This window comes from Epinephelus lanceolatus, chromosome 4 (assembly GCF_041903045.1).
Source record: "Epinephelus lanceolatus isolate andai-2023 chromosome 4, ASM4190304v1, whole genome shotgun sequence".
In the NCBI taxonomy this organism is placed as follows: domain Eukaryota; kingdom Metazoa; phylum Chordata; class Actinopteri; order Perciformes; family Serranidae; genus Epinephelus; species Epinephelus lanceolatus.
This window is the reverse complement of record NC_135737.1, coordinates 23,962,721-23,989,391: the sequence shown is the minus strand read 5'-3', so window position 1 is coordinate 23,989,391 and position 26,671 is coordinate 23,962,721. Positions and strand designations below refer to the sequence as shown.

General features: G+C 40.7%; 1 protein-coding gene across 2 annotated transcripts; it reads left to right on the top strand.

Annotated features, from left to right (window-relative positions):
* The first annotated feature begins 8,365 nt into the window (after positions 1–8,365).
* aadac (arylacetamide deacetylase) lies at positions 8,366–21,565 on the top strand. Of its 2 annotated transcripts, none has more exons than XM_033630757.2 (5): positions 8,366–9,289; positions 11,287–11,515; positions 12,069–12,138; positions 14,137–14,308; positions 18,302–21,565. In XM_033630757.2, exons 1-5 carry the CDS (start codon positions 9,149–9,151, stop codon positions 18,926–18,928), a joined length of 1,239 nt encoding a protein of 412 aa, XP_033486648.1. In that variant the 5' UTR covers positions 8,366–9,148; the 3' UTR covers positions 18,929–21,565. The 2 variants fall into 2 exon arrangements, with proteins under 2 accessions (XP_033486648.1, XP_078023180.1); XM_078167054.1 differs by lacking the exon at positions 8,366–9,289 and adding an exon at positions 10,324–10,396.
* Positions 21,566–26,671: the final 5,106 nt, after the last annotated feature.

Below are 26,671 nucleotides of genomic sequence, written 5' to 3'. Positions count from 1 at the left end.
TGAGCTTGTACTGTTTCAAGCAGAGCCTGACTTGACTTTTTTTTCCTTCTATTTTAAATAAGAAATGTTAAGAGGGAGCAGTTACTGCCTCATGTCCAGAGTGGGATCAGCTCCTAAGAAGGCAGCTCAGACAAGAGGTGTGCTCTCAGACATAATGTCCATAGCTGCCCCTCACGCATATTTTTCTGTCCAGCTTGCTTGGGAGCATGATCTTAATACATCTTTGACTGCCTCTCAATGGAACATAATTTGGAAGTCAGCTTTAAGTTCTTCTAAATGTGTGAGATTTAGGGTGATACAATATAAGATTCTGTGCAGAGCGTATAACACTCCAGTTAGATTATCCAACATGGATGACAAACATCAAGATTTATGCTGGCATAATTGTGGCAACCGAGGTTCTCTATTTCACCTACTCTGGGACTGTCCGTCTGTTAAAACACTATGGTCAGGAGTGGTATCTTTTGTGTCAGAGATTTTTAATGTCAGTTTCCCTGTGTGCCCTAAAGTATGGTTGCTGGGCCTGGAGTTGGATAATAATGTTGGATTTAACTGCTGAGTGCCTATGGACACTGGCTTGCCTATCCACCAAGACATCAATACTTCTAATTTGGAAGGAGTGTAAAGCATCCTGCTTCTGAAGGGACTCTTGGCTGAAGGAATACTTGGCCCTACTAAACACAGAACGGGCGACCTGCCTGTTTAAAGAGTTTGATAAGGGACTGGAGGAACACTGTCTTTACACTTTTAAAAAGGTAGCCACCAGTTTATATACACAATGGATGTATAAGATCTATTGTATGTTATTATGTTACATGAATGTCTTTTCCATTCCTGTGTTTTTCCTATCTGATTCTCCTTTGTTAATTATGTGTTAAATCTAAAAGAAAAGAAATAAAAATACAACTGGTAATAACAAAAATAGAGAAATAAAAAAATATATTACATAGGAAAGTCATCATCGGTGGTTGAATTTAAGATTTATTCAAGTACTTTACTTCACTATATAGTAGTATTAGTAGATACTATTAGTCTTGTGTTTCCATTTTGTGTGACTGTATTTATTTAAAAAAGAAAATACATTTACATTTCTTTGACACTTATAGTTATGAGTAACTTTTTACATATATAACAAACATAAGTATGTGATACAATTAAGTACTTTTATTATTTAAACTACCTGCTCTTCATCCATGAACCACAACATTAACTCTAATTCTTTTATTTATTCATCAGTGATAAAAACTGAATAATTAAATATTTTACAACACTTTGAAAGGATATTTTCTGCACAATAAGTACTCTTACATTTGATATTTTAAAAACAATTTGCTGATAATTCATATGTATTTATACAGTAACATTTTTAATTTAAGACTTATTCAGGAGTGATTTTAGACTATTGTATTTCTACTTTTACTTACGTTACGGCGGGCAGGTGTGGTTTGGTTGAAACAAAATAGTTCCTAAGAAAAAGGTTTCTACATGAAAATGCTTACAACAAGATTTCTAGATTATCTTGAGTAAAGTCTTTAAAAGAGACATTGCTGTTGAATTTTTAAACTTTATTTTTTTGGTGCTTCGAGCACCACAAGCTGAGTGCCATCTAGTTCCATTATGTTGGAGAGACGGCAGACATCTCTACGGCTGATATCTCCAACAATGGGCAACTCAAACCAAAACAATCTAGACTGAGAAATTGCACTACAGGTTAGAGGGAAAATATGTTGATTTGGGGTGAAATGTCCCTTTAATTACAGCCTCACGGAGCCACTAGCACAGCTGTAGGCCCTTATTTGAATACGCTGATGTATCATCACCACATCACCACAAACCTTTTTTATGTTTGAGTTTAAGCCATGGTCAAATAAAGCCCTATAAAAAGTTTATTTTACCAACACTTTTGATGTGAATGAGATGACAAGTCAATGTGTAACCCGATCCAAATCACTTGTGGTATCCTTGTGTCTGGTGATAACATAGAAAAAATTCACGTGGAACGGGGTGTGGGGCCAACATTCCTTACGACAAAAGTGTTTCATAGGCAACTACTGATAAAGAGCTTATCCACTGCTGTTTCCTACACCCAGTCTCATGATCATGAGGCACAGTGTGTGGAAATATTTAACCTCAAGAATCTTACTGCTGCTTGGTTACTGGTCACGTAGGGAAGATCTGGTGAAGAAACGTGATGAAAACTGAAGTTCACCATTTCCAGTGAACAGCATGCTTATGTTCACAGTAAATTCAACATGAAAGTACAAGGCAGGTCTTTAATCTTCAGGCAATGTGTTTCCTCCATGGCTTTGAAGTAAGGGATATTACAGGTCAAAGGGGAATGAGTAGTTCTTAAATGATTTTGAAGAACAGCTTGTTATAGCATACAATAATTACCTTCTTAATCAAATACATTACTTTAGATATTTTGTGATCAATAATATATAAAACTATCTTGTAGTTGTGGTGGCTTTGGTATCTGTTCAGCACTTTAAAGGATAAGGTTGTCATTATTATATACTTTCTTGACATTGTTGGCATATACAATCTCTTTGTCTGTAACTCAGTGCTTACATTTTTCTCACATTGTGGCTCTCAACCCCAAGTGCATTTGTACCCTTTGCAGCCGTAAGTCTTAAAAATGGGTCACAAATATATAGGTCCATTCTGAAAGACAAAAAGGCTTAGTATTTTCGTAAAACAACTGGACCCATGGGTGTATTGGAGACAATGGGCCCCTTTGAGATACCTTGTGTCTTTTGGAGGTAATCATTCATTCATTTTTCGGTAACCACTTGTCCTGTGGGGGGTCACTGGGGGCCTGAGCCTATCCCAGCTGACATTGGGCGAAACGCAGGTTACACCCTGGACAGATCGCCAGACTATCACAGGGCTGACACATAGAGATAGACAACCATTCACACTCACATTCACACCTATTTAGAGTCACCAATTAACCTAACCTGCATGTCTTTGGACTGTGGGAGGAAGCCAGAGTACCCAAAGACACAGGGAGAACATGCAAACTGGAGCCACAGAAGGGCTCCCCCACCCTGGATTTGAACTGGGAACCCTCTTGCGGTGAGGCAACCATACTAACCACTGCACCAGTGCGTCACCTCTTGGAGGTAGTCTGAGCCTTTTTTGGTCATTATTGTGTCTCTTTGCAGTTCATTTCCATCTTTTTGTGCTCACTCTTGACTTCCTGGTGATTTGAGTGACATTTTGCAGGTTAGGGCCAGGGAGGCCCCTGATGCTTTAGGCCCTTGGGCCTTTGCCCAGTAGGCCCATTCAGTAATCCATCTATGACTGGACCCTGTAGCTTTAAGCAGTGTTACTCAAACAGGAGTTAACATCCATTGAGGACTATTTTCAGCCATGGATTAATACACACTTAACATTCTAGTGAGTATTTACAGCAACATGACACTGTATGTGGGACTGACTTGAAATAAACTACCATGCGCATGTTCATCTGTCTTATTTACTAAATGTGTTTAGACAGTGTTTGGACAGTGTCAGGGGTTACCCGTAGGACGGATCCATTGTTGGCTTCAGTCATTTCATAGGATTTGTTTACTATAAGATGCAATGTCCTGCCTTATCATGTCAGAGGTTAGTAAATACATGTTAGTTCACATGCTGCTCCAAAAGAAAGATACTACCACAGCAGATTACACTCAAACAGCCTGTTTTGCAGAAAAACAAACAAGTTTACTTTAGCACCAGAGTTGCAACATTTTATCCTCTATCTCTAATGTGAAACAGCAATAGCTTGGCTCTTTACAACCTTTGGCAGAATGATTAATGCTGTCTCATTCACTTAGATCCTGCACCAAAAAGATTGATTGCTGATTTAATATCTTGTTGCACTCCTTTGCCAAATAAGGTCCTGAATCCCTCTAGGTAACAACAAACATGCCATTCGCAGGCTAATCTGTATTGGAATACCAGCTCAGGAAATCACATTGGCTCACTCGGCCAAACTATGTAACAGGGTGCTGCTGGGATAAACACGTCTCTGTCATTCCCACTTGTAAAACCTGTACTCTCTGTATGCAGTGGTTGACTCCACCCTGATGCAATATAATACAATACAACATGGTACTTCACTGATTGCAGTGATTGTGCTTTGTTTTCAAGAAAGAATCAGTACGGTAACTGTTTGTGATGGCATAGAAGAACCTGTTTATTATATTGAGTAAAAAATGTGCGTGGGATCCTGAACTTATAAACCTAGTAACGGTTATATTACCTCTAGACTTGGAAGAAAATGTGTTTTCAGACTTTCCTTTTATGCAATCATCATGCATTTTATTGGGTTTTCCATCAGTTAGCAAAGTTCCTAACCGTTTCAGTAAGGATTCCTCTCCATGTGCTATATTTATATCTCTGTTAATTCAGTAGTTGTTTGTTAAGTTAGTGGCACAAATAGGTCCCCACACGAAGCCATACAAAGTTGGTCTGACAAGAAAAAACAAAATAGTGAAAATCAAGCACAGACATGAGAACATAGAGTAAGTTCAGCTGCGTCGTTGCATGGTATGTCGGTTGGACAAGTGACAGGAGGATGGATCAACAGCATGAGGCAACTTGCCAGGCTTATAATTACAAATGAACAGGTTGCGGCTCTGTATCTGGCCTACATCTTGAAATGAAAACCAGTTGGTTTACCCTGCTCCACCACACAGGATTACTGTAAATAAGCACGGTGCTTTACAAGTTGATGGGCAGGGAAAAGAAACATTTTCTGTCCCATGCCCCTATTGTACTGCAGCCTGCATAATCATAGCATAACTCACTGTAACAGATATTCAGGAAACTTGCCCAGACTTGGTGTATTTGACTCCATTGCATTTCCTGTTTCACACTGATGCAGTTGTTTTGTATTATCTCTTGATGGACTAAGGTACAATATGTTGATAGTGGAAACATCGAAATATTTCATATGTAGTATCAGTGTACTTCAAGGCCCAGACACAACAAAACGACATCAAAGACCAAGTGGTGATGAAGGCCTCGATCTCAAGTCACCTGTGTCTCGGGCAAAAAGTTGCATTTGAACACACCACAAAGACTACAGCCAGAATGCCAACTAGCAGAGTGGTTCCCAACTGGTCTAGCCACAGGGTCCAGATTTAAACATTCAGCGTCATACTTGCGTTTGGCCATGTCTTAAGCTAGTTTGCTGTCTCTGTCAAACGGCTGTCTGTTATTCACTCATTCTACAGCAGGAAACGGCTCTTCAAAATAAAATCTGTGTGCTGGAAATTCACTGTACCTAAGAATAAAGTGTGTTTCTTACAAAGATATGTTAGCAATTCACTTGTGGTCCATTAAGAATGGACTCGCGACCCACTTTTGGATCGTGACCCACCAGTTGGAAACCACTGAACTACCATTTACCTTCTGATAGGAATTCATAATAGGAAATAAATCTCCGTACCAGCAGGTGGCGGTAATCATTCAATAAGCTGGTTAGCCAGTTAGCAAAACGACAGCAGAATCTGATGTTGAAAGAACAAATGTTATTTATTATGTGTCAGTGAATGATATCACAAACAATTATGAACAGCTTCTGCTAAAGAGCTCAAATGGCAAAAAAATATAAATATATATTTCCTGATAAAACAAGTTTGCTTCAAAGTCACACCCTCTTTACTTCAGTTGTTTACTTTCCTCACTTCTATTTCCCTTCTTGTGCACTGAGCTGAACTGCCAGTCAAAGGGATTTCACTCACTGATGGGCTCTGCTGTCTCCGACGCCAATTCAACATGCTGAATAGGCTGAAACAAAGCAGATAAGGTCGGACAGCCGACTGTCAGGGCCTTTACAATGTACTGTAAGGTTTGTGTACCTCTCACTCATAGACCCAAAGCCTGTTTAGATGTTTGGAAACTGAGCTCCTCACATGCATCGCTATTTTGGTGGTTTTACTTATTTTTAAAAAAACATTTTTCCTTATTGCTTAATTTCTTCTCACAAATAAATATGCCAAATTTGAAAATCCCCTAGACTTGATAGATGGTTAAATAAAAATGTCTGACTGCTGGACCTTAATTTCTATATAAGGAAGTTATAGTTTGATGTCTGTGCTGCTATTTTGTGTCACTATTTGTCTTTGACTAAGAAGTCTGCAGTATGTTAATGTCAAGTAGTCAGTGACTTTAATATTTTGAATATTGACACTATACATACAGTATTTTTCATTTAAATAATTTATCAGCTGTCTGGTGGACAAATGAGCCGTTGACTGAGGTTTGATTCTTTGTAATTAAAAAATATATAGAAAATTTAGGACACTATCAGTACCATCAGTCACATGTGGTGTCAAACTAATGACAGCCACACCAACACATGAAGATACTGTTTAATATTTTGAAAGCTCAATAGAGAATGGCGATTTTCTGGTTGTATTTATCTATTGTGAAGACATAACTTAGTAAGAGAATGTACGATATGTCCCTCTCCACAGCCTGCTGGAGCTACAGAGGAGCAGCTGCAGCAGTCGGCTCATCTCACTGCGTTGCAGAACGGAGCGTTTCAGGAGATCCTTCGTCTCCACGGCAATGAGACTGTTTAACACCTCCTGAGTCCCGTCAGACACACTTACACACATCTTTTTTAATACCACTGTGTTGTTGTTGTTGATGAGGGGAAGTGTGGTTGTTGTTCTTTGTCTTTTATGAGCTGCTGGACAGCTGAATTTCCCTTTGGGGATGAATGAAGCTCTTTGTATTCTCTATTCTAACATACTTGCAAATGTCAAGCTCATGGGATAGTTTGCACATCTAGTGATTCTCAGTTTATTGAGAAACTGCAAATAAAACGTGTCTGGTATTAGTTTGTGTAAGTTAGCAATGCACCCAAACCTATGTCTTGATTATGAATAAATGTTTCTTCCACTCATCTCTGCCTGAACTCAGAATCCTGAGCCTTCAGATGCCTTTCGTAATTCAGCCTCAGCGGGGGCTCTGCAAATTAAAAAGTCACAAAGTTTGCTTTCACCCACATCATCGGCTGTGGACGTCTGGATTGAGTTCTTAATTATAAGAATTTAATGTTCCTCTGCAGATGAGTTAAACTCAAGAATGTGCACGCACAAAGAAATGAAACATGGACAAGCACTCACACTTTAACGCATGAACACACACTCACACACAGATTCCCACAGTACTCAAACTCCTTGTTTGAGTTTTCAGACATTTTCACATCTGCTTGAGCTACCCCCACACACAGCAGGGTGCTGGGCGGCCACGTGGCACAGCGCCGCTCAACATGGCTCTACCTAGATGAAGACAACATCTTCACCCACGCACCCTCTGACACCCGTACTCCCCACTGACAAGACGCAAAGAGTGAAGAGAGCTCCATGAAAGATTTACTAACCAACTGAGGTGGTCTCCCTTAGAAGCTGAGTGGAGGCCTGTGGTTGTACTTGGAAAAGGAGGGAGGGAATTCCAGGGAGAATCCCGGAGCGTCTGAAGAGCGTAATTTTGTATTCAGAGGAGAGACTTAGTATTCTACTGCTCAACAGTGATCAGTCTCACAGAGGCTTTCACCAAGCCTCCGTCATACCCTGGATCCTGCAGATTGCACCTCAATAGAGTTTGATGGATGATGGAAGGAGACACTTGCCTGCGTCTTAACACCAGCCAATTTCAAATTCCAACCTGACTGAGAGAAAATTTAAAAGGATCACAACACAGAGGTTTGCACAAAGTCACGTGCAGGCATGTGGTTCAGATTTCTTAGATGAAGCCTGCAGACAAATATACAACACACACTGTTAAACTAACTCACTTTCACAGCAGAGAATGGCACCCAAAGAGCCTTCACTTTGATCGAGGCTTTGGTTTAAAATCTCTGCATTGTTTCTCCGTGTAAATGCATGAGTGCCTGAAGTTTGCTTTGGAGGTTTTAACCCCCATGTCATATGAGAATACTGCATGCGTATACATTTGCCCTAAGAGGCTTTTCCTTTTGTAAACTCTGATATGGAAGTGGTTTGTCAGTAATTACTGGCCTATGTGATCCCTGTGAGAATGAATTCAGCCTGAAACAATACCAGAGTCTCACCTGCGTGGACCTATTTGAGAGTTTCCCACAGTAATGCCATGTTGTTGTGAGTGCTGTACCTCTTTCATGACGGCATGGGAATGAAACTGACAAACTAAATGAAAATAATATCCTGTACTGGGAGGAAAAACAACTCTGCTGAACTTTTTTTAAACTCCTGCAGCACTAAAACAGTGCCATGTGCAGGGTGCTTTCAAAACGTGAGTGCATGAGAGAGTCATATTGCTTTGGAAGTCAGTCCTGCCAGGAAATGAGACATCTCATCTGGCTCTGTCACCATTAACATAATTAGCTTAGGCTGCCTTGCAACCATAGCTGCTTAGCTGCACTACAGTCACTTCTTTATGCTGCAGCCCAGGGGTTATGTGCCACAACTTGTTCCTGTTCAGCGGATTTCTCACGTTCTAAGGGGACTTGGATGTACAGAACATACCCAGGAGCCCCAGGCGGATCAGCCACAAGACGGGTATCTCGTGGAGCGCACAGCTGACACTTGTGCGTCAGCTGCAGAAATATGGAGTGACTTCCCTTAAAGAAAATCACCACAGGCTTAATATTCCTGACCTTTGAGATGCATTTTACGTCAAAACATCGGGAGGGGAAACAAAGCTGGATGCATGAGCCACTGTGGTTTCATGGGCTGTGATTTTTAAGCATCAGTTGCATCGGCACAAAGTTTAGTCGCGCGTCCTGTGTAAGCTGTACACGCTCAGGAGGCACCTGAGGAATTTGCGGTGCGGGACAAGGTGAGACGGTTCTGCCTCGTGAGTACGCAGGGTGCGCGCTCCTCTCTCCATATCACTGACACTTAAAAATTTAATTCTCCGGCTCCACGAGACGGACATTAATTACGGAGCGCGCACGAGCAGCAGCGAAGGAAAGCTCCGAACATGCACGCCGATAACCATCAAAGGACACCAAACACGTGGTGTAATATTTAGCTGGTCTGGATCCAAAATTAATTCCGAGCGTAAGCTTTGTGGCGCACCGGAGTGACTTGCTAACAAGCGCAGCTACCAGCCTGTTTGTGTTTGCAACCTGCAGTCAGTTGCTGGGGACGCACGTAGTAAAATGAGGTTTGAAAGCATCATCTTATTCGTCGCTCTCTGCTCTTTTACCGCTTATTATATTTATGAGCCCATTCCCGAGGAGATAGAGGAGAGATGGAAACTCATGCTGATCAACTCTTTCTTCAGAAGTCTCAGCCACCTGGTAAGGAAAACTCTGTTTTTGGTTTTCTGATTACTTTGGTTAATAAATCCCCTTAGCACAGTGGTTTCTAATTTCAATTTAATGCACGATACCATAATTTAGCCATACATTAAATATCAAAACATGCAACACTGTCTTGCTTTGGTTAGTTCTCTCAGAGCACAGGGTGGCAGGTTTATTGCATTTCGCTGATGTGGATATACATGCTTGTTACACCAGATTATGTCAGAAGCTAATCCATGTGTTGTATAGTCCTGCTCACCTGTTCTAATAATAGAACTTATTAAGGAAACTCGAGTCTGTTTATGACCGTTAGACGCCTGCGTTTACTGTAGTCCATTGTGATACAGCTAATATGACTACATATAGCTTTACATTAATACATACATGGCTGTAACATTAATATAAAAATGAGAAGTGCATTTGTTTTGCCTCACCTCTGATACTAAAAGCAAAGCATAGTTAGTCCATTCAGCAGTTAGGAAGGTGTTGCAATAGTTTGAGTAATGCATATGTGTCAAGAAATAGCCTATTTCAGTGAATGGGAAAAAAGTGCAAGTGCAGGCTGCTGCCTCAGGACATTGTTGTTTATGCTGTAGGGGGAATAGTATTCATAGTATTTCAGGATGAAACATTATGAAGTGTCATACAAAGTAAGATATTCAGAGTCAAGCACTATATTTCATTATAGAGCCAAATGAATGCCCCTCAAGCCTGTACACCTCCATTCATATCAATGATTGATTCCTTGACCATTATTAGTAATTGTAATTATAAGTGTTTCACATTTTAATGAGATAATACACTTGGAGGATGCAGACACTGATAGTAAGTGACAAGTTGAATGCTAAATAGTCGAGTGTATCTTTATGGGATTTTACTGTTACCTGTTTTATAAGGCACTTCGTAGTTTTAAAGGAATGCTTCACCCTCCAAATGATTATTTGTGTATCACTCATTCACCCTGTGTTACGTTGAATTCATCAAAAAACATTTGTTTTTCTTGCATGCCTCCACGGTGAACAAAGAATCCAGCAACGTCGAATGTTCTTGGTGAATAGAAGTCATTGGGGGCCATGTTTAACAAGAGTAAAACGATATCAAAATGTCTGTTTACAAACTCTCCCACAATTGATGCAGTATAATCCACGTCTCATCTATCCCTTTTGTATGCTTAGTTCCCCAAAAACACAATCCTAATCCCTAGAGTACAGTCTTTTGTACTCCTCAAAGCCAGACTCCATTAACAAAAGCAGGGATTTTACCTCTTGAACTTGAGCCTCGATTGGTAGTTTGTGTTTTTGTGTGAATTTGGTGAATCTGACCATCACACAGTAACACAGACCAATTAACTTTTGAGTTCTTCGTTCATGTCAGAAAAGGTTTTCGCCATGATCTCAGCATAAAACTGGGTTCTTAAATCATATACAAATGGTCGTTATGGGTGAAGTATTCCTTTACTTCAGCAAATGCCAAGTTTTGCTTTTGAAACCAACAGAGACAGAGTGCTTTAGTGTTTTTTTTTTGGACTGATATGAGTGCGCAATTATATGTAGGGTTTGGAGTGGATCCTCTTTGATGAGTGTGTTGTGTTCACAGTAGAAGAGCATCAGCTGATAAGCCTCATGCCAGCTACTGACTGCCCGCTTCATCAGACATAATGGTGTACGAGTCATGCTTTTACAGTGTGTCATTTAGTTGCAACTTCTCAAAACAAATAACTGTAGGGGGCTGTAACATTCACATGACTGTAGTCTCCCTCCCACCCGGTAATATGGCCATCGGCCACATAGTTTAGTATCTTAACGGTCACTGTTTTGAATATTATGAGCTTCGGTCAAGTATGTTGTTTACATAGGATAAACTGCCTGCAGTAGCTTCACTGTATGTATAAGATGTACTGTAATAACTAATAGCTCAGGTTTGATGAACGATGATGTATTCTGTAATGTGTCTGTCTCTGTATCTCATGCCTGTCTCGCTGCTTCCCATTCCAGGCAGACTTCAGTGAATTACTGGGGCTGAAAGACTACATGGGGGTGATGTACTTCATTACTCTGGCTGAAAAGGTAGTGCCTGTGTCTGACGAGCATGTCAAGGTGACAGAGGAGAAATTTGATGGAGTGGAGGTGGTGCTGTACCAGCCAAAGCAGAGGGGCGGTGACATTGAGCTCAGGAGGGCTGTCATATACCTGCACGGTGGAGGGTGGTGTCTGGGTAGTTCCAGTAAGTTGATCGGCTGGATGGATGGATGGATGGTAGGACAGAAGGGTGAATGGATAATGCATATTCTGGTAATGTGTTCATCACACAATATATGTATGTTATTGAGATAGTATTCTGAAATTGATGTGACAAATGGCTTTACAGCTTTATATAGACTCCTTGTGACAACTATTAGGACAGAATCATAAATAATGAGCCAACTATCAAGCCATAGAGCTTTCCCAGTTTCCTGAGGAAATAACACACCGTCTGCTAGAGCGATGGGAACCTCAGAGGGTGGTTACTGTGCTAATCCAAAATGTAAAGACGTGACATGCAGTTTGACACATCTCATGCTGTTCCTGCAATCTGCTGAACGGTTGTAACAATTACAGAAACATGGATCATGCCAGGAAGTAGTGTTAGACTAGATGTCAGGCCGATCTCTGTTACTGCAGTGTTATCTTCATGGAAGGTGACATGGCATATCAGGAGTCACTGGATATCAGTAATTAAGGTGGGTTTTGTTGCTTTAGAGTCTCTGTTCTGATGTGTGTTTTCTCTGTCCATGCAGTGATGAGTCCATATGATCTCCTGGCCAGAAAAATTGTCACCGAGCTAGATGCAGTGGTTCTTTCTGTTGAGTAAGTATTTTGTATTTTTTATAGTCAGTTCTATGGAGCTGCTTTAATACACTGCACAAACTGCTGTTTTATTTGTATTATTCATAGTTAAGTCCTACTGTTACCCCAGCTCTTCCTCTCTGTGCCTGTCCTCCCTCATTAGTCACAAGCTAGATGGAAGTGAGGATGCAGTAGAGTGCAGCTAAAAGGTTTTCATTTGGGTCTCGTCCTGCCTCCCCCTGTCACAGCTACACTCATTGTTGTTCTTTGGCACGTCCGGCACCAACTCTGCCTCTCAGTACTGTAGCTTTCTTTTGCCAAGACTCTGTCTCTACCCTCTAATTCATTACTCAACATTTTTCAGCTTTATTAAATCAGCACTGAGATGAAACACCATACTTAGTCATCATACTTTCTTTTTGTGCTTATAATGTGGTTGTGCTTGTTGACAGTATTTGGCAGTGGGAGGCACAGTGGATCCATGTATTGCTGTTTGGTGTGTGGGGGTATTTGTCTTATCTGCCTCATTCGAATTCCTGTCTGCAATTTGTGAAGGCTTCAATGAGTAATTCCAGCGTTTCACAATCACAGTCAGTTATGTGTAACCTTTGGCTGACAGACTGAATCCCAAAACAATTCAGGACAGTGCCAATGTATGTAATTAACGTTATATCAGTAATGTAGGTGTACACTTAGAGTCAACAAACTTTTAAGGTATTTATTTGAAACAGCCAGGGTGTTAGAATGTTCAGGAGCGGTAAGGCCCAGACGCACCAAACTGACATCAAAGAACTCATGGCAATGGAGGCCAACTGTTGCATTGTCTCACGTTGTCTGTGCCTCTGCCAAAAGTGTATGTGAACACACCGCAAAGGCTACAGCCAACAACCAACTAGCACAACTAGTTCTGCAACTGTGTTAGAGGAAACAACTCTCCAGCAGGCAGCAGTAGACTGTATTCGTCACTAAAAAAGGGAAACTGGAAGACCGCCAGGATGCATTCAAGTTGGCCAGTTAGGACATTAACAACACAACCCAATGATGAAAAAGCAAAATTTAAAGCTTAGTGGCCGTCTCCGACACCAATTCAGCTTCCTGAATTTGCAGATAAACAGACGAAAAAAGACGTCTAGTGCAAAAGGTGTGGAATACAGCACAAAACCTAGGGCGAAAGTTGCTCGACATGACCCAGCATTGACCAACGACCTGCCGTTGGCTTGGTTGGTCAGGGCCCTTGAATGCATGTAGTTGTAGTCCATTGTCATATAGTTAATGTGACTCTTTATAGATCAAAAACACAGTTGTAACGTTAGTATAACAACGAGAAGTGGCACAAGACGAGATCCATACATTAAAAAAATTTGGCAATTTAATCAATTGTTTTTTTGTTTTTTTTGTATTTAACATTACAAAACATTGCTTACATGCAACATTTATCAGTGTAATTTGATCCAGGTTTATATTTCCAGGTGATGCTTTTCATAAAAAGTTACTAGTCCTTGTTTTACCACCCCTATTTAATTTTGTGCCCATACCAGAAGATATAGTTGTATGAAGAGATGGTTTTAATAGAACTGTAAATCTGGCGAATTTACACCAAACTGATTATGAAAAATTGTCATTTGTGCAATTTCACTTAAGTCTTTTAAGGTTAGCCTATGCAGAGGTTGCAAAATAAGTAGATAATAGATGTAGTAGCCTATTGTAACAATTACCCCAGCTTTCATAATTTAAAGCCTAATTGAGCAACTTTTTGTTATTTTATTTTGTCATACACTTATTTTTTCTCTACAAGCATGGCAAAATGAAATTTTAATTAGAAAGCTGATCTGCTTTTGAATGTGTTTACAAACTTATTTAGGAAAAACTATGTTCAATTTGCCCTTAACCCAATGATCTGGTTATCCCTTACAAATGTCATCATGTTTTCATGGCTCAAAATGTTGTCTGTGCACATGGCCTTCAGAGTTCATGTTTATTTATGCTCTAGCTTTAATCTGCACCTTTCTGCTTTTTCAGGTACCGACTTGCCCCTGCTCACCACTTCCCTGTGCCATATGAGGATGTATACCATGTGGTCAAACACTTCCTCCAGAAGGGGGTGCTGGCCCAGTACTCTGTGGACCCAGGACGCATTGCTGTGTCGGGGGATAGTGCTGGGGGGAATCTGGCAGCTGCTGTCTCCCAGCAGGTATTTTTTTCTTTCTAGTGTCAGTTCTGTAGAAGTGTATGAAGAGGTGAGGCAAGGTTAACGAGCCAGTTTATGATACCTAGTATTGTATTACCCTGAACTAAAATAACCACTGGGTCTGAGGTGACCAACATGCGATTGCATAGCCTGTCATACACAGGTGTGACTTTGTCTGACAGATCTCAACTATTCAGCAGGTAATTACATTCATTTTAAACAAATTTCCTCAATGCAAATTCACTTTTGATAAATAGTACACTTTTTAAATTGTTTATACTGTATGAATACCATAACATAACACTCAGGGAACTGGTCATTCCAAATTGTAGTAGCAGAAAAAGAAATAAAGAAAAATACATAATTTAAAAAAATGCAGGTCCAATTGTTCTTTCAGGAGAAAGGTTTCAGGAAGAAAACAATAAATATTCATATTCCCATTGGGCATAAAAATGTCACTGAAATACTGATTAATGCCTGGTACACACTACACGATATCAGCCTCATTCTAGCCCGACGCAACGATGTGCAGTGTCGGCATGGATTGTGAACAACGAGTGTCGTACACAATAATCCATTGTTTCATCTCGTGTAGTGTGTCCACATCTAGGACACCTCACGACATTCCGACAGAAAGTCTAGCATGTTTGATTTTCTTTTTGTCGTTCACAACTGCTCCTGTCGCAGCCATCACTTTGACCAATAGGAACACAGAACGACCTGCTGCCGTAGACAACTGTATGACAACAGCACCCCAGCGTTTTTGATATTTCTTCTAGGGATGTTACCACACAGTAAAAACGCAAAAATGATGGCATCAAACAGCAGAGGCACTTTATCAACCCGGTGAGTACTGCCATTAGCATCAAGCTAGCAAACAATGTTACTTCTTTATAATGGAGACGGACATAAAATTAAACAATTAAAAAATAGTGGCTTTTACTCACCACAACTGCAGAGGCTACCAGCTTCATTTGAAACAGACTACACACATTACTTTTTATCCTCTCCCGTTTGCCTTGATAAAGCTAATGCATCATGCCGTCATTTCAAACTCAACACTTCCTGTATCTGTTTCAGATTAAAAGCCTTTTATGACTTCAGTTGAGAGAATCCCTTAATTTTCTAAAAAAGGTTTTTATTGTGAAACATTTGCAGGAACTTGTTGTGGAGGAATCAGTGACTTGCATGTTTGTGTACAGTACTTCAAATGTAGCTCCTGCCATCTACTGGCACATTTTTAGATTACTACAAAAACATTTTGGCTGGCACATGAACAGACACAGTGACTGAAATAATTGTAAAAGTAAAAAAAAAAAAAAAATAGGACAAGAACAACCCGATGACATCACATACGTCGTGAAAGACGACCGGGGATGATTGATGTGGACCAGTGTGTGGTGTGTCATGTCTGTTGGTCAAGTCACTGCACGATTTCATGACTCCACAATCGCATAATGTGACATAGTGACTGTCAGAACAGACAGAAATGTCGTGTAGTGTGAACCAGGCATTAGGGGGACTTGGATTTCATCACACCAGATCTATGGAAGCTCATAAAAGAGAAATGAAATAGGCTCTACAACTTCAGCAGTGCAAGTGGCAACAGGTTCCTGAACAGACAAAATGAGGGCACAGAGAATAACCCTCCTCAAGGTGAGGAGTTTAGCTGTCTTAAGAAAATCTCTTAGGAATTTACTTTTGTCTCTCTGATACTATGCCCTTAGCTTCAGTTTCACACACAGTACAAATACTTGGAATGACGAGACTGTGTTTTGTTTTATCCAAGTATAATGACAATAACGTTGAGCTGAAATCACTGCTTGTATCACAATGATTTCGCATCCATGCACACTAATGTTTACATGTATGCACTGTACTAGGATGAGCCAGTTCAGCACCAAGGGAGCTGGCACTATAAAGATAACACTCTCCCAACTCTTCCAATACGTTTCTCTAGCAACTGTGACATTATCCTAAAGAGCCAACAATGGCTTTACAGGACTCGGCATGACCTTCCTTTTCATGCTTATGTATGATCATCATATTGGCCCTGCACCAGGCGCCTGTTGCTGCTGGCATGGAAGACCAATGCCAGCTAAGGTCAGGATGAAGTACTCTGCTTCCTGTACCTCGGCAACTATTGAGAATCATAATGGGAAACAGCAGTAACAGGACACGGGAGGCAAATAAGAGGGAGAGAGGTATCTCCTGAACACCAGAAATGCACGAGTCATCCTATGCTGGTCGAAGGCCTGCACTAGGCATATCATTCTGTGTATATTAGAGGCTGATAGACTCATAAAAAAATGGTCAACTGGGGCAATTGATTTGTCACCATAGAACATCGAAATGTCTACATTCATATTTTATGTTCCCAGATACAAGAATTTCCCTTTGTTTTGATTTTCAAGAACTGACTTTAAAGTACAAAAGGTACTAAGACTACTGCAGCAATGGGGAAGGAATGTGTAAAGCTGTTTGATGCCTCTGCGGGCTGCACATAAGCCAATGTAAATGGGTATCATTCTGACATGTTTGTGGGTGGTTTTATATACTTGTATGGACTCAGGGTATAACATTTGTGTCCACTAGGAAGCGATGTTAGGTTTAGAAGACCATAATACAAAGAACATATAGCAGAAATCAGAAAACAATTTCACCCTAGTGACACTGTGAACAAACCACTATGCTGTGAAAGTATTTGGAGGTATCAGCATACAGTATGGACAATGACAAGTACAAGATGTATGCTCTACAAGATCACTCAGAAATACACAGAAACTTGTGACCAAAGAAAAACAAAATTTCCCAACAGGATGTTGGATCAGTCACTTGTGTATTGTGCCAAGTCCACAATGCGCCCAGCTGCGAGCCTCATTGTCCCATGATTACCAATAAAAAGCCTTGCAAGGCCTGCATAGATTTGTAAAGGCGTTTATGTGCAACTCTGCAGAAGCATAATTCCAACTTTAGTCTCCCTAGACAACCTTAAACTGATGGCCCATTGTGGATGATGGGCTTTGTTGCACACAGTCCAGTTAACACAGCACCTGACACCTGGGGTTGGAATCAACTCAAAGAAAAGCACCACAATCTAGGCAACAGGTGCACTACCTCTATGGCCTTGAACATCACTATTTGAGGCCTCTGGTGTTGCTCCATGACGAGTAGGGGTTTCCATTTAGTGCTTCACCTTCCAGGCTCACAAGATTCTGGATCAGGCATCATGTCCCTGGGCACTCTAATTAGAAGATGTTTGGCAACAACACTGACATCATGAGTCGGACATCAGGCTGGTAAAAAGGAACCTGTTTGCATAGTTCATCCACTGGTTCACACTGTCATTAGGATGAGCCCATGATCTACCCTCATGGGACATGGCTGTCTCCCAAAAAAAGGTGCTGTTCTCAGGCAGGTATGTAAAGCGGCACTGCTCAGCAACTCAGTGCTAACCTACCTGCAGCATCTGGCGCAGCCGAGCACGATGCATTCGACTACAAGTGGATCGAGGCATTGAACATATCTTGTTTCACCGTGGTAGTGGAGTGGCAATATTCCAGAAAGATAGGTTCAGTTGCCTTTATATTAATATATTTTATTCTCTCACAACAATTTCATACCTGAATACAGGTTACATTCTTACCTTGCTGATATGTTTTAAGGATTTCCTAAATGATCCTCGTTGTATAAATGACCCTACAATCAGAAAAGATACTTAAGACATTTTTGGCATATGGTTGAGCAAGTTATGTTTTAGAGGACAGTTGTACTGTCACACCAATCCAGTTCTCATCCATGAGCTGAGAGCTTTCAACAGCTCAGAAACAGCTCAGTAAAAACATATGATCACTGAGTGTGACACAAACAAATCTAGTTCATGTGATCAGATGATGCTGTTTTACAAAATTCTCAGCACATGTTTCTTTAGATTGAGTAATACTTACTTTAATTTTCTTTGAATACATGCCTGTCTCTCTCTGTCTCTCTTCACAGCTGCAAAAAGAGCCTGGACAGCAGGTTCAGTTGAAGGCCCAGGCACTCATCTACCCCGTGCTGCAGGCTCTGGATCTCAACACGCCTTCGTATCAGCAGAATCAAGACATGCCCATTCTGCCGCGCACCCTCATGGTGCGTTTCTGGAGTGAGTACTTCACCAGTGACAAGGCCCTTTTCAGAGCCATGATGGCCAACACCCACAACAACCCTGAGTCTTCCAGCCTGCTGAAGTTTGTCAACTGGAGCACCTTTCTGCCAGAAACATATCACAGAAAATATAATTATAGTGCTCCTGCTGTGGTGCAGGGAGTCGGAGGGGAGGCAGTTGGGAAGGATGGACCATCTCGATCTATTGCTGACCCGAGGGCATCACCCCTCCTGGTTCCAGACACTGCCTTACGCTCTCTGCCCAAGGCTTACATTCTGACATGTGAGTATGATGTTCTCCGAGATGATGGGATCATGTATGTCACACGGCTTCGTGCTGCTGGTGTCGAGGTGACACATGAACACTATGACAAAGGATTTCATGGAGGGCTGATGTTCACCGTGTGGCCAACTGACTTCCTCATTGCACATCGCATGACAGACAACTTTATTAAATGGCTCAAGGAAAACTTGTAAAAAGATAAAAAAAAACTCTTGACTATCAGTGTTCATTCCATTTTTTTTCCACACAATGCACCAGTGTTGGTTAGGTGCAATTTGTTACTGTCTGGCATTCAACTTTTGTTGTTCTATTCTTTTTCTTTGGTTATGCAATGTTTCTGAAAATATGTTAAGAAATCAATCAACATCTGTTTTTCCACTTGTGGGTTGTACCACATTAGAAACCAGTAGGAAAGGATTTTTGAAATAATAGTTCTCATTTGTTCAAATAAGATGGTTTGAGTAAAACACAATAGATATGACATCTTTCAAGAACAATAGTAGTACTGTGTTCATTGTCCAACGAACACACTATTATGCAGGGAGATTTTCGGGGAAAAACAAACGGTGGAAAAAGTACAAAATTTGTTGTGTTATGTAAGGTTAGATGTGTATGTTTTTTTGCTGGTTAGCTTGTCTTTTGTGGTACTACTGATTCTTGTTTCCCATCACAGGACCTTCAACCTGTTCCATTATCCATTGCATCAGAATCAATGCTGTTAACGCATGCCCAAAAAATAAATATGAGCTATCCCATTTGGAGTTTCAAGGATCCAGTATAGGTACTAGCAAAGGAGGAAAGGATTTTCACAACATGAAAAATGATATGCAGATCAGCCAAAGTGAACACTGAATGTAGCCTGTACTGACACCTGATGATTGCTTTGTCTGTTTGCAAAAGTGTAACCCCTGTGTAGTGGTTTCTGACAGTGCATCAATGACTGGCAAGTGGTTTTCTGTTAAACACAGTTGCTTTCAACAGGAAAACAATTAGCCCTTATATGTGTAACCCATACACGTGGCACAAAGGGAGATGTTTGCTGATATAATATATATGATATATCCTTCAAGTGATTTAAAGGAATAGTTTGTAAGATTTAGGGGAATTTAGTGACATCTAGTGGTGCAGATTACAGACTGCAGCCAGCTGAAACTTCTACCAGTTCCTTCAGTGTTCATTGTTCAGGAGGTTTTCACTGGGAGCTGAAATATCTGCAGAGGTCTCCTCCACTCCCAAACAAATTGACCAGGTGATTTAAACCAGTAAAAACGCTTAATAAAGCAGTTAATGTTAAAAAAAAAAATCTGTATTCTTTTCAATGCTGCTCATCACAGAGGGGCTGCTAACTACAGTGGCCGATGTGAAAATGCCAATGGCTCTATCCAGTGTCTCCATGGAGGAGGACTGGCTGATATAAATGGCTCAGTCTGAGGTAACGAAAACACAATGATTCTTATTTTCAGGTGATTATACACCAAAAAAAACATATATATTAAATTAAATTCCATATCTGCCAATATATCCCCTGAAATCCTACACACTGGGCCTTTAAATTGCTGAGTGAATGGTGTCTTCATCAGCACAACATGTTAGTCTAATTTCCACATAGTTTCAGAAGTATAACAAAGACATTATTTTAAGTCTTGTTTGCTTTGTAAGGCTGTACATCAGGGCAACACACAATTAAAATTCATTAGTCACATTCCATACTGAATAACAATTTGCATACCTCCAAACACTCTTCAGACCATGTATACACAACTTTTTGTGTTTAAGCTTAGCTAGTGTGATATAGCAATATGGCAACGAGAGGAATAATGTCACAGACAAAGCTTGGGCAACATTTTATTTTGACGCCTAATATTTACATCACATGTCTCAAGTGAGCTCCCTATAATAAGATTTATAGGTCTGTGTGTGTGTGTGTGTGTGGGGGGGGGGGGGTGTAAGCGCACTACAGCCTTCTTTGTTCAAGCATGATTTTATTGCAGTGTAAGTAAACAGCTTTACACATGTAAACATCATACTGGAATAAGAATAATGTTCATTAAGTCATAAATGTGAACTTCTACACGTTAATAACGAATAACCCAGTATAGAATATAGACCTGCCTTTGTGTAGTGGATATACTGCATAGGCAATGACACAGAGGTTGCTTTGTTAGAGGAAGTTGCCAGTGCAAGACCAGCTACCAGTTTGTACGCCCATATGTGTTTCTGCTTGTCAAGGTACGACTTCAGTTTATTAATCCTCAGTTGACTTTAAGTCCTTGAACCTCTGCTCTAATAGCATTCTGAGGAAATGTGGTTGCTTGTTTTCCCCTGAGGCCCAACAATCATATGAGGTGGCTTGAAACCATTCACTTGTCTCTCCCTCTTATCTCCTTTATCTTTCTGTCTAAGGGCAACATCACCCTGTGACTTCTCAGCACATGGACTGGCTATCTAATAGATAACAGGGAGGTAAAGGTTACCAAAAAAAATAATCCCTCATAAGAATGTCTCTGTTATTCAATGTCTCACTGCTCTATAAGGTTAAGTGTTTAAAAAGAGACACAGCTGATTAACAAAACACCAAAAAGTCACCATTTTTAGGCATGCCATGATTTGAGGGGGGTTTTTTCTTGCTTTTGCAAAGAAGATACACTATCATATAAAGTATGTGACTTTTAATCAAGTGTCTGTTTGTGACAGAAACGTGGCTGATTTGCTTAAGCACTGCTACATTCTCCATTGTAAATATGACTATTTCTAGTCCCTCTTGGAGAACTTGTGATTTGCATAATTTTTAATTTTAATGTTATCTGTCAATAAATTAACTTGACCTGTAACTACGGATCAATTGTACTTGTGTGTGTGCAATCATAAACTGTGTAAAGACAGAAACACGAGAGAAAGACATTAGAAAAGAGGAACATCAGTGCAGTGGTGCCCTGAGGAGGCACCGATACAATTGCTGGCTTCTACAGGGACAACCAGTCTCACCGCCCCTGGAATTAAAGCATTTCTGCCCCAATTGCATTTTTGCTTGTATAACCCAGCCCCCTTAGCAGCTCTTTTGCTCTGCTACGATGGCAGCTTGACTCCTCTTCTTACTGCTGTTGAATAAAGAGAACTCTGTTCCTGAGACTCATTGTTGAGGTTGAGAAATATCTCGAGTTTAACGGCTCACAATCCCGTCAACAATCCTGGCCCTTAGCATGAGAAATCAACTTTAATTTATGGTTGTCCACACATGATTTTAAGCTAATGCATAGGTGGAGAAAGTACAGATTTAGTTAGTTTAAAGTAGTAGTAGCTTAAGGCATCCATTGGTACCAACCATGTGAGCATAGCTTATGGGGTCCCTTGAACTCCCGCTTCAAGATATCTGAGTGATAATGGGTTCTATGGGTACCCACGAGTCTCCCTTCAACTTGAGAATGTTGCCCCCAATAAAAATTTTTATCCCTACAATCAATTAATCAATATACTCTTCCAAATAAAGCTGTATACTTGTCATTTTAAGGGAGGGAACAACCAGCATATATGAAGAAAAATGAGAAGCCTAATGTGTGGCTACATAACAACAGGATTGTACCAGTATTACTTTATGCACATCAGATAATTAAAGCCAGTGTGTAGGAATTCCTCCCATCTAACGTTGAAATCGTATATTGCATTCAAACGAATAGCGCACTCTAGCGCCTCACTGTTTCAAACGTGTATTGCAACAACAGTGGCCGCTGTGTACCAAATGTTAAGATTGATGAAACCATGTCATCCGATACTTCATGGAGTATTTATTCAGGCTCCTACACAGACATACACGAGTTGACAAACCCCCTCCTCACCATGCTGGCTGTGTTTACAACGTAGGATTGTTGGGGCGGGTGTAAATAAAAATAAACCAATCACGTCTTGTCTTTTGACAACTGACAAGTGGCTCCACCTCACACACCTCATCCCTCTCCTCAGATCACTGCTGGCCTGTGATTGCATTACCGTTCTCCTTCAGCAGCTCTTTCCACCTGGGAAAGGCTACTCCGATGTTGACCCTCGTTTTTTGAATTCGCTGGTCACATTGCCTTTTTGATTCCCTCTTGCTCTTTCTTAGCAACAAGGATTCCGTCTCCCGTGATGCTGCATATGCATGATCCTGCATTATGCTCAAAGAGTGGGACTTTGTTATGGTGCAGTAGTGCAGGGGTAGTAGCGAAGCACCTCTTGCTCCTTCAGCTTCTCAGTCAAGCAGCGTTGGCCTGGCTCTCAATGTAAACGTCGAAGGCGGGGATATTCACTGGTAGTGCTATATGTCCCTTGCTGGCAGATGTATTTTCAAGATGGCGAAACGTTGCGGAACCCCACCAAATTACTTATCGCCCAATGTACGAACAAATCCGAAATTCTCCTTCTATGAGAATAAGTCAGCTTATTGGTGGAGGTAATAATACGCCAATGATGATATATTTATGAATGCAGACATTGATTTTTGTCAATAAACAACAGAAAAAGCTACAAAATGTCCCTTTAAAAACATTAACTATAAAATAAGAAACCAAAGTATACTAGTATGCGATTCCTTAACTCTATACTGACATAGTTTTAAACTAGCCAATATACCCCAACAGCATAATAGCATTCCTTATATGCAGTTATGGGTTTTGGTTTTGGTGTGCCACCCCAAGATTTTAAGTGGCCCCATCTGGCCACCCCTATAGAAAATTTTTAGGGGCACCACTGCAGAAGTGTCCTGTCATGTAGAGGATTTTGACAAATATTTCACATAGTCAAAGTCAACAGGATGATGCGGTCATAAACTATTCTGTTTAAGCTGACTCAGACTAACAAATCCACTTGGTGCCACTTTAGGCGGAGCAGTTAAGGTTGGATCTGTTAACAGTTCATAAAGCTGAGGGAGAGTACAGTTAATCTGCAAACATACTGTGGATTGTGTCCAACAAATCTACCACAAACACACCTACACATGTTCCATCCAAGAGGTTGGACCAAAAAAGCAGCTTTTTTTTTCTCTTCTGGATAGCAAAGAGGCTGATGCATGAGTGCGAACAAACCATTTTTACAAAAGGATGATTCAAATAGGTCAACCTCGTTCATCAGGACATGTTAAACAAAACACTGCATGCCTCTTGGGCATAGAGTCAACTATTTATGTGCTACACTATGCTGGTCATATTGTTCTGTATGCTGACCTTGTGTGTAGGTCTGCGTGCTTGTACTTTATGTGTGTATGCAGTTATTTATCCCTCTGTAGATCGACAGTTAGGATTGTTCCCAAATTCCTTCTCTGCTATGGAGGGCTAATAACAACAACGTGAAATGGATTATGGCAGACGATTCCTGGAACCTGTTAATAATGCATAGTGGTTTTGCAGGGATTATACATACATACAGTAGAGAAAGAGCACAAATACTTACTCGTTCACACACAGGAATGTGAGTAAGTATGAGTAAGCACGCACATACTGCTAATGAAAACATGCACTTAGTGTAACATGATTTTCCCTCAGGTTTGGTGTAACATAAGGCTTGAAATTAAATCACAGAATTTTCAAAGGTTAAATATTAAACAATCTGAAGACAAGGCCAGTCAAGGTAGATTTATTTTCTTCATCAATTATGAGTCCCATTTAAAACTGCATCACTACAGCATTATCACTGTTTAGAATAAGTGCTTGACCTTAACTTTAGCATACAAAGAATCTACCTACAAACCTGTATAAAGACCAAGTGCCCTGTGTTTCCACTGTTGCCTCAGTAGCCACAGTTGACTGAACTGCAATGTTGAATTATCTTCCCAAAAAATGTCACATTATAGAGATTTAGGTTTTGTTTTTATCCTCACATGAACTTTTCTGCTGCTTTTTCTCATTGGCTCTATTTCAATTCATCTCCTCCAGCGTTTATTATGAAACTTGAAACACACACACAGAACGCAGCCCAGTATTTCACTTTTTTTTCCCTTTCCTTTGCTCATTCCAGGAAAGACGCCAATGTAAATGCAATGAGGGCTCAAGTACAGTGTGATAAGTCATGGCTGAGAGAAAGCACCTGACCCTGTCTAATGTATTAAAGCCCTATGAAGTTAAGGGTGTTTTCACATATAATCCTTTACAAACAAACCAAACTCAGTCCTGGGACCATAACGTGGACCAGCAGAAAAGGGACTCAGTTCTTTTGCATTCACACTGTCAATTCATTTGAAAGAGGACACAGTTTTCTTTCTGGTTAACACATCAGCTGTAATGGGGCCTCAGTCCTCTTTCTGTTTACACTATAATTCCTCTAATGGTCAGAACTTTGCTACTTTGAGCATTGATATATAAATCACTTTGATGGGCCCTGCAGTGCGAACCAAATAAAGACCCTAGCTTTCATATGAACTGAAAATTGGAAGAAAACTTTTCTGTGTTTTGCAAACGGTTGCCCTTTGATGTGTTCATTATTCCATATCTGCAGAATTGCAGTACTTTCTTGGCAAAGGGCACAGCGAACCTGGAGTGCTTTCTGTTCACAATGCACAAACCGCAATGCAGACTTGAAGGGAAGTTTGTATGAGAGAGGTTTGAGTACTTTTTGAGTGTTCACATAGGCACAGAAAGATGCTGAGTCATCGCTCTGAGTCCACTTGAAGGATTCTTGTGCTTGGTCCTTTTTCAGCCGGACACTTGAAAAAACAGACAAAACCACACTAGCCTGTAACGCTTGCAAGGACGCAGGACAAGGAAGACACGGAAGATACCTCATGTCACCAGATGTGGAATGTAGAACACATCAAACAGCAACAGTCTACAGCACACACAAACGCTAAGCTTTTCCTCCGATATTAAAGGAGCTATATGTAAGAAATCTAAAGCAAATAGTCATAAAATCATCCTAATATGTCACAGAGACTAAGGAATAATGTTCATATAACGTACTGATCTCACCGACAACAATAGTACAGCCAGAATATTTGCATCTAAAAAATTTTTTTGCAGGCTGCAAATTGTGTTTATGTTTTGAATTTGTGTTTTGGCCTGTTGCGCCACCCACCGCTGTCTACCAGTCACGCAGTCAGTATAGTCTCAGCATCAGTTATAGTTACGACTGAGCTACAGCAACACGGCAAGCAGCGTTAGCAGTGTCCCGGTACATAGCATTGGCAGCCGGCTGCTCCTCCTCAGCTGTATCCCGGCAGCAGCGTTAGCAGCAGAGAAGCCGGACTTGTTCGAACGGTCTGCTGGAAAACCGAAGATCAAGAACGCGGCGATGCGGCCCTGCCTAGGCAGCCGCCCGTGGGCAAACAAATCAGTCTCCAGCATGCCGCTGTCCAGCAACCTCAAATCTGAAGGGGGGGGGGGGACACGACTCACGGCAATTTTTTTGAATTTGAGTGCAGTAACCATTTTGGCCACATTCTTACATACAGTGCCTTTAAGTTCATCTGAAAGCAAGGGGCTTCATAGCTGCACTGCAGGGCCACATCAAAGTAAAACCATAACTATGTCAATATATGGGGTGTTTTCACATATAGTCCTTTTTAAATGAACCAAAGTCAGTCCTCTTAAAGTGGACCAAAAAGTGGACCAACAGGAAAGGGACTCAGTTCTTCTTGTGTTCACCTTGTCAGTTCATTTACAAGAGGACTCAGTTCTCTCTTTGGTCCAATTCAGCTCTGATGGGGCCTCAGTCCTTTTTCTGTTCACACGATAGTAGTTGCTCTGGTTCTCAGACCTTTATTGGATTATGGGTAATTTTCACTTGAAACAAGACGGCTGCTGCTATACTTATCTACATTCCTGTGGTATTTGATTAAATTAGCTCACAGAAAAAGGGGAAGCCAAAGTATAATTGCTCACATCACAATTGAACATAAAAAGCAACTGAGCAAACTGCAAAGGAGACAGACATGGGAGAGAAAAATTTTGCAGCAACATTACAAACTGATCAGGCTA

Excerpts from the sequence above, each read along its gene's own strand:
- aadac (XM_033630757.2), top strand. The coding sequence starts at position 9,149 with ATGAGGTTTGAAAGCATCATCTTATTCGTCGCTCTCTGCTCTTTTACC. Across the intron at positions 9,290-11,286 it reads TCAGAAGTCTCAGCCACCTG|GCAGACTTCAGTGAATTACT; the intron begins GTAAGGAAAACT and ends TTCCCATTCCAG. Across the intron at positions 12,139-14,136 it reads GCAGTGGTTCTTTCTGTTGA|GTACCGACTTGCCCCTGCTC; the intron begins GTAAGTATTTTG and ends CTGCTTTTTCAG.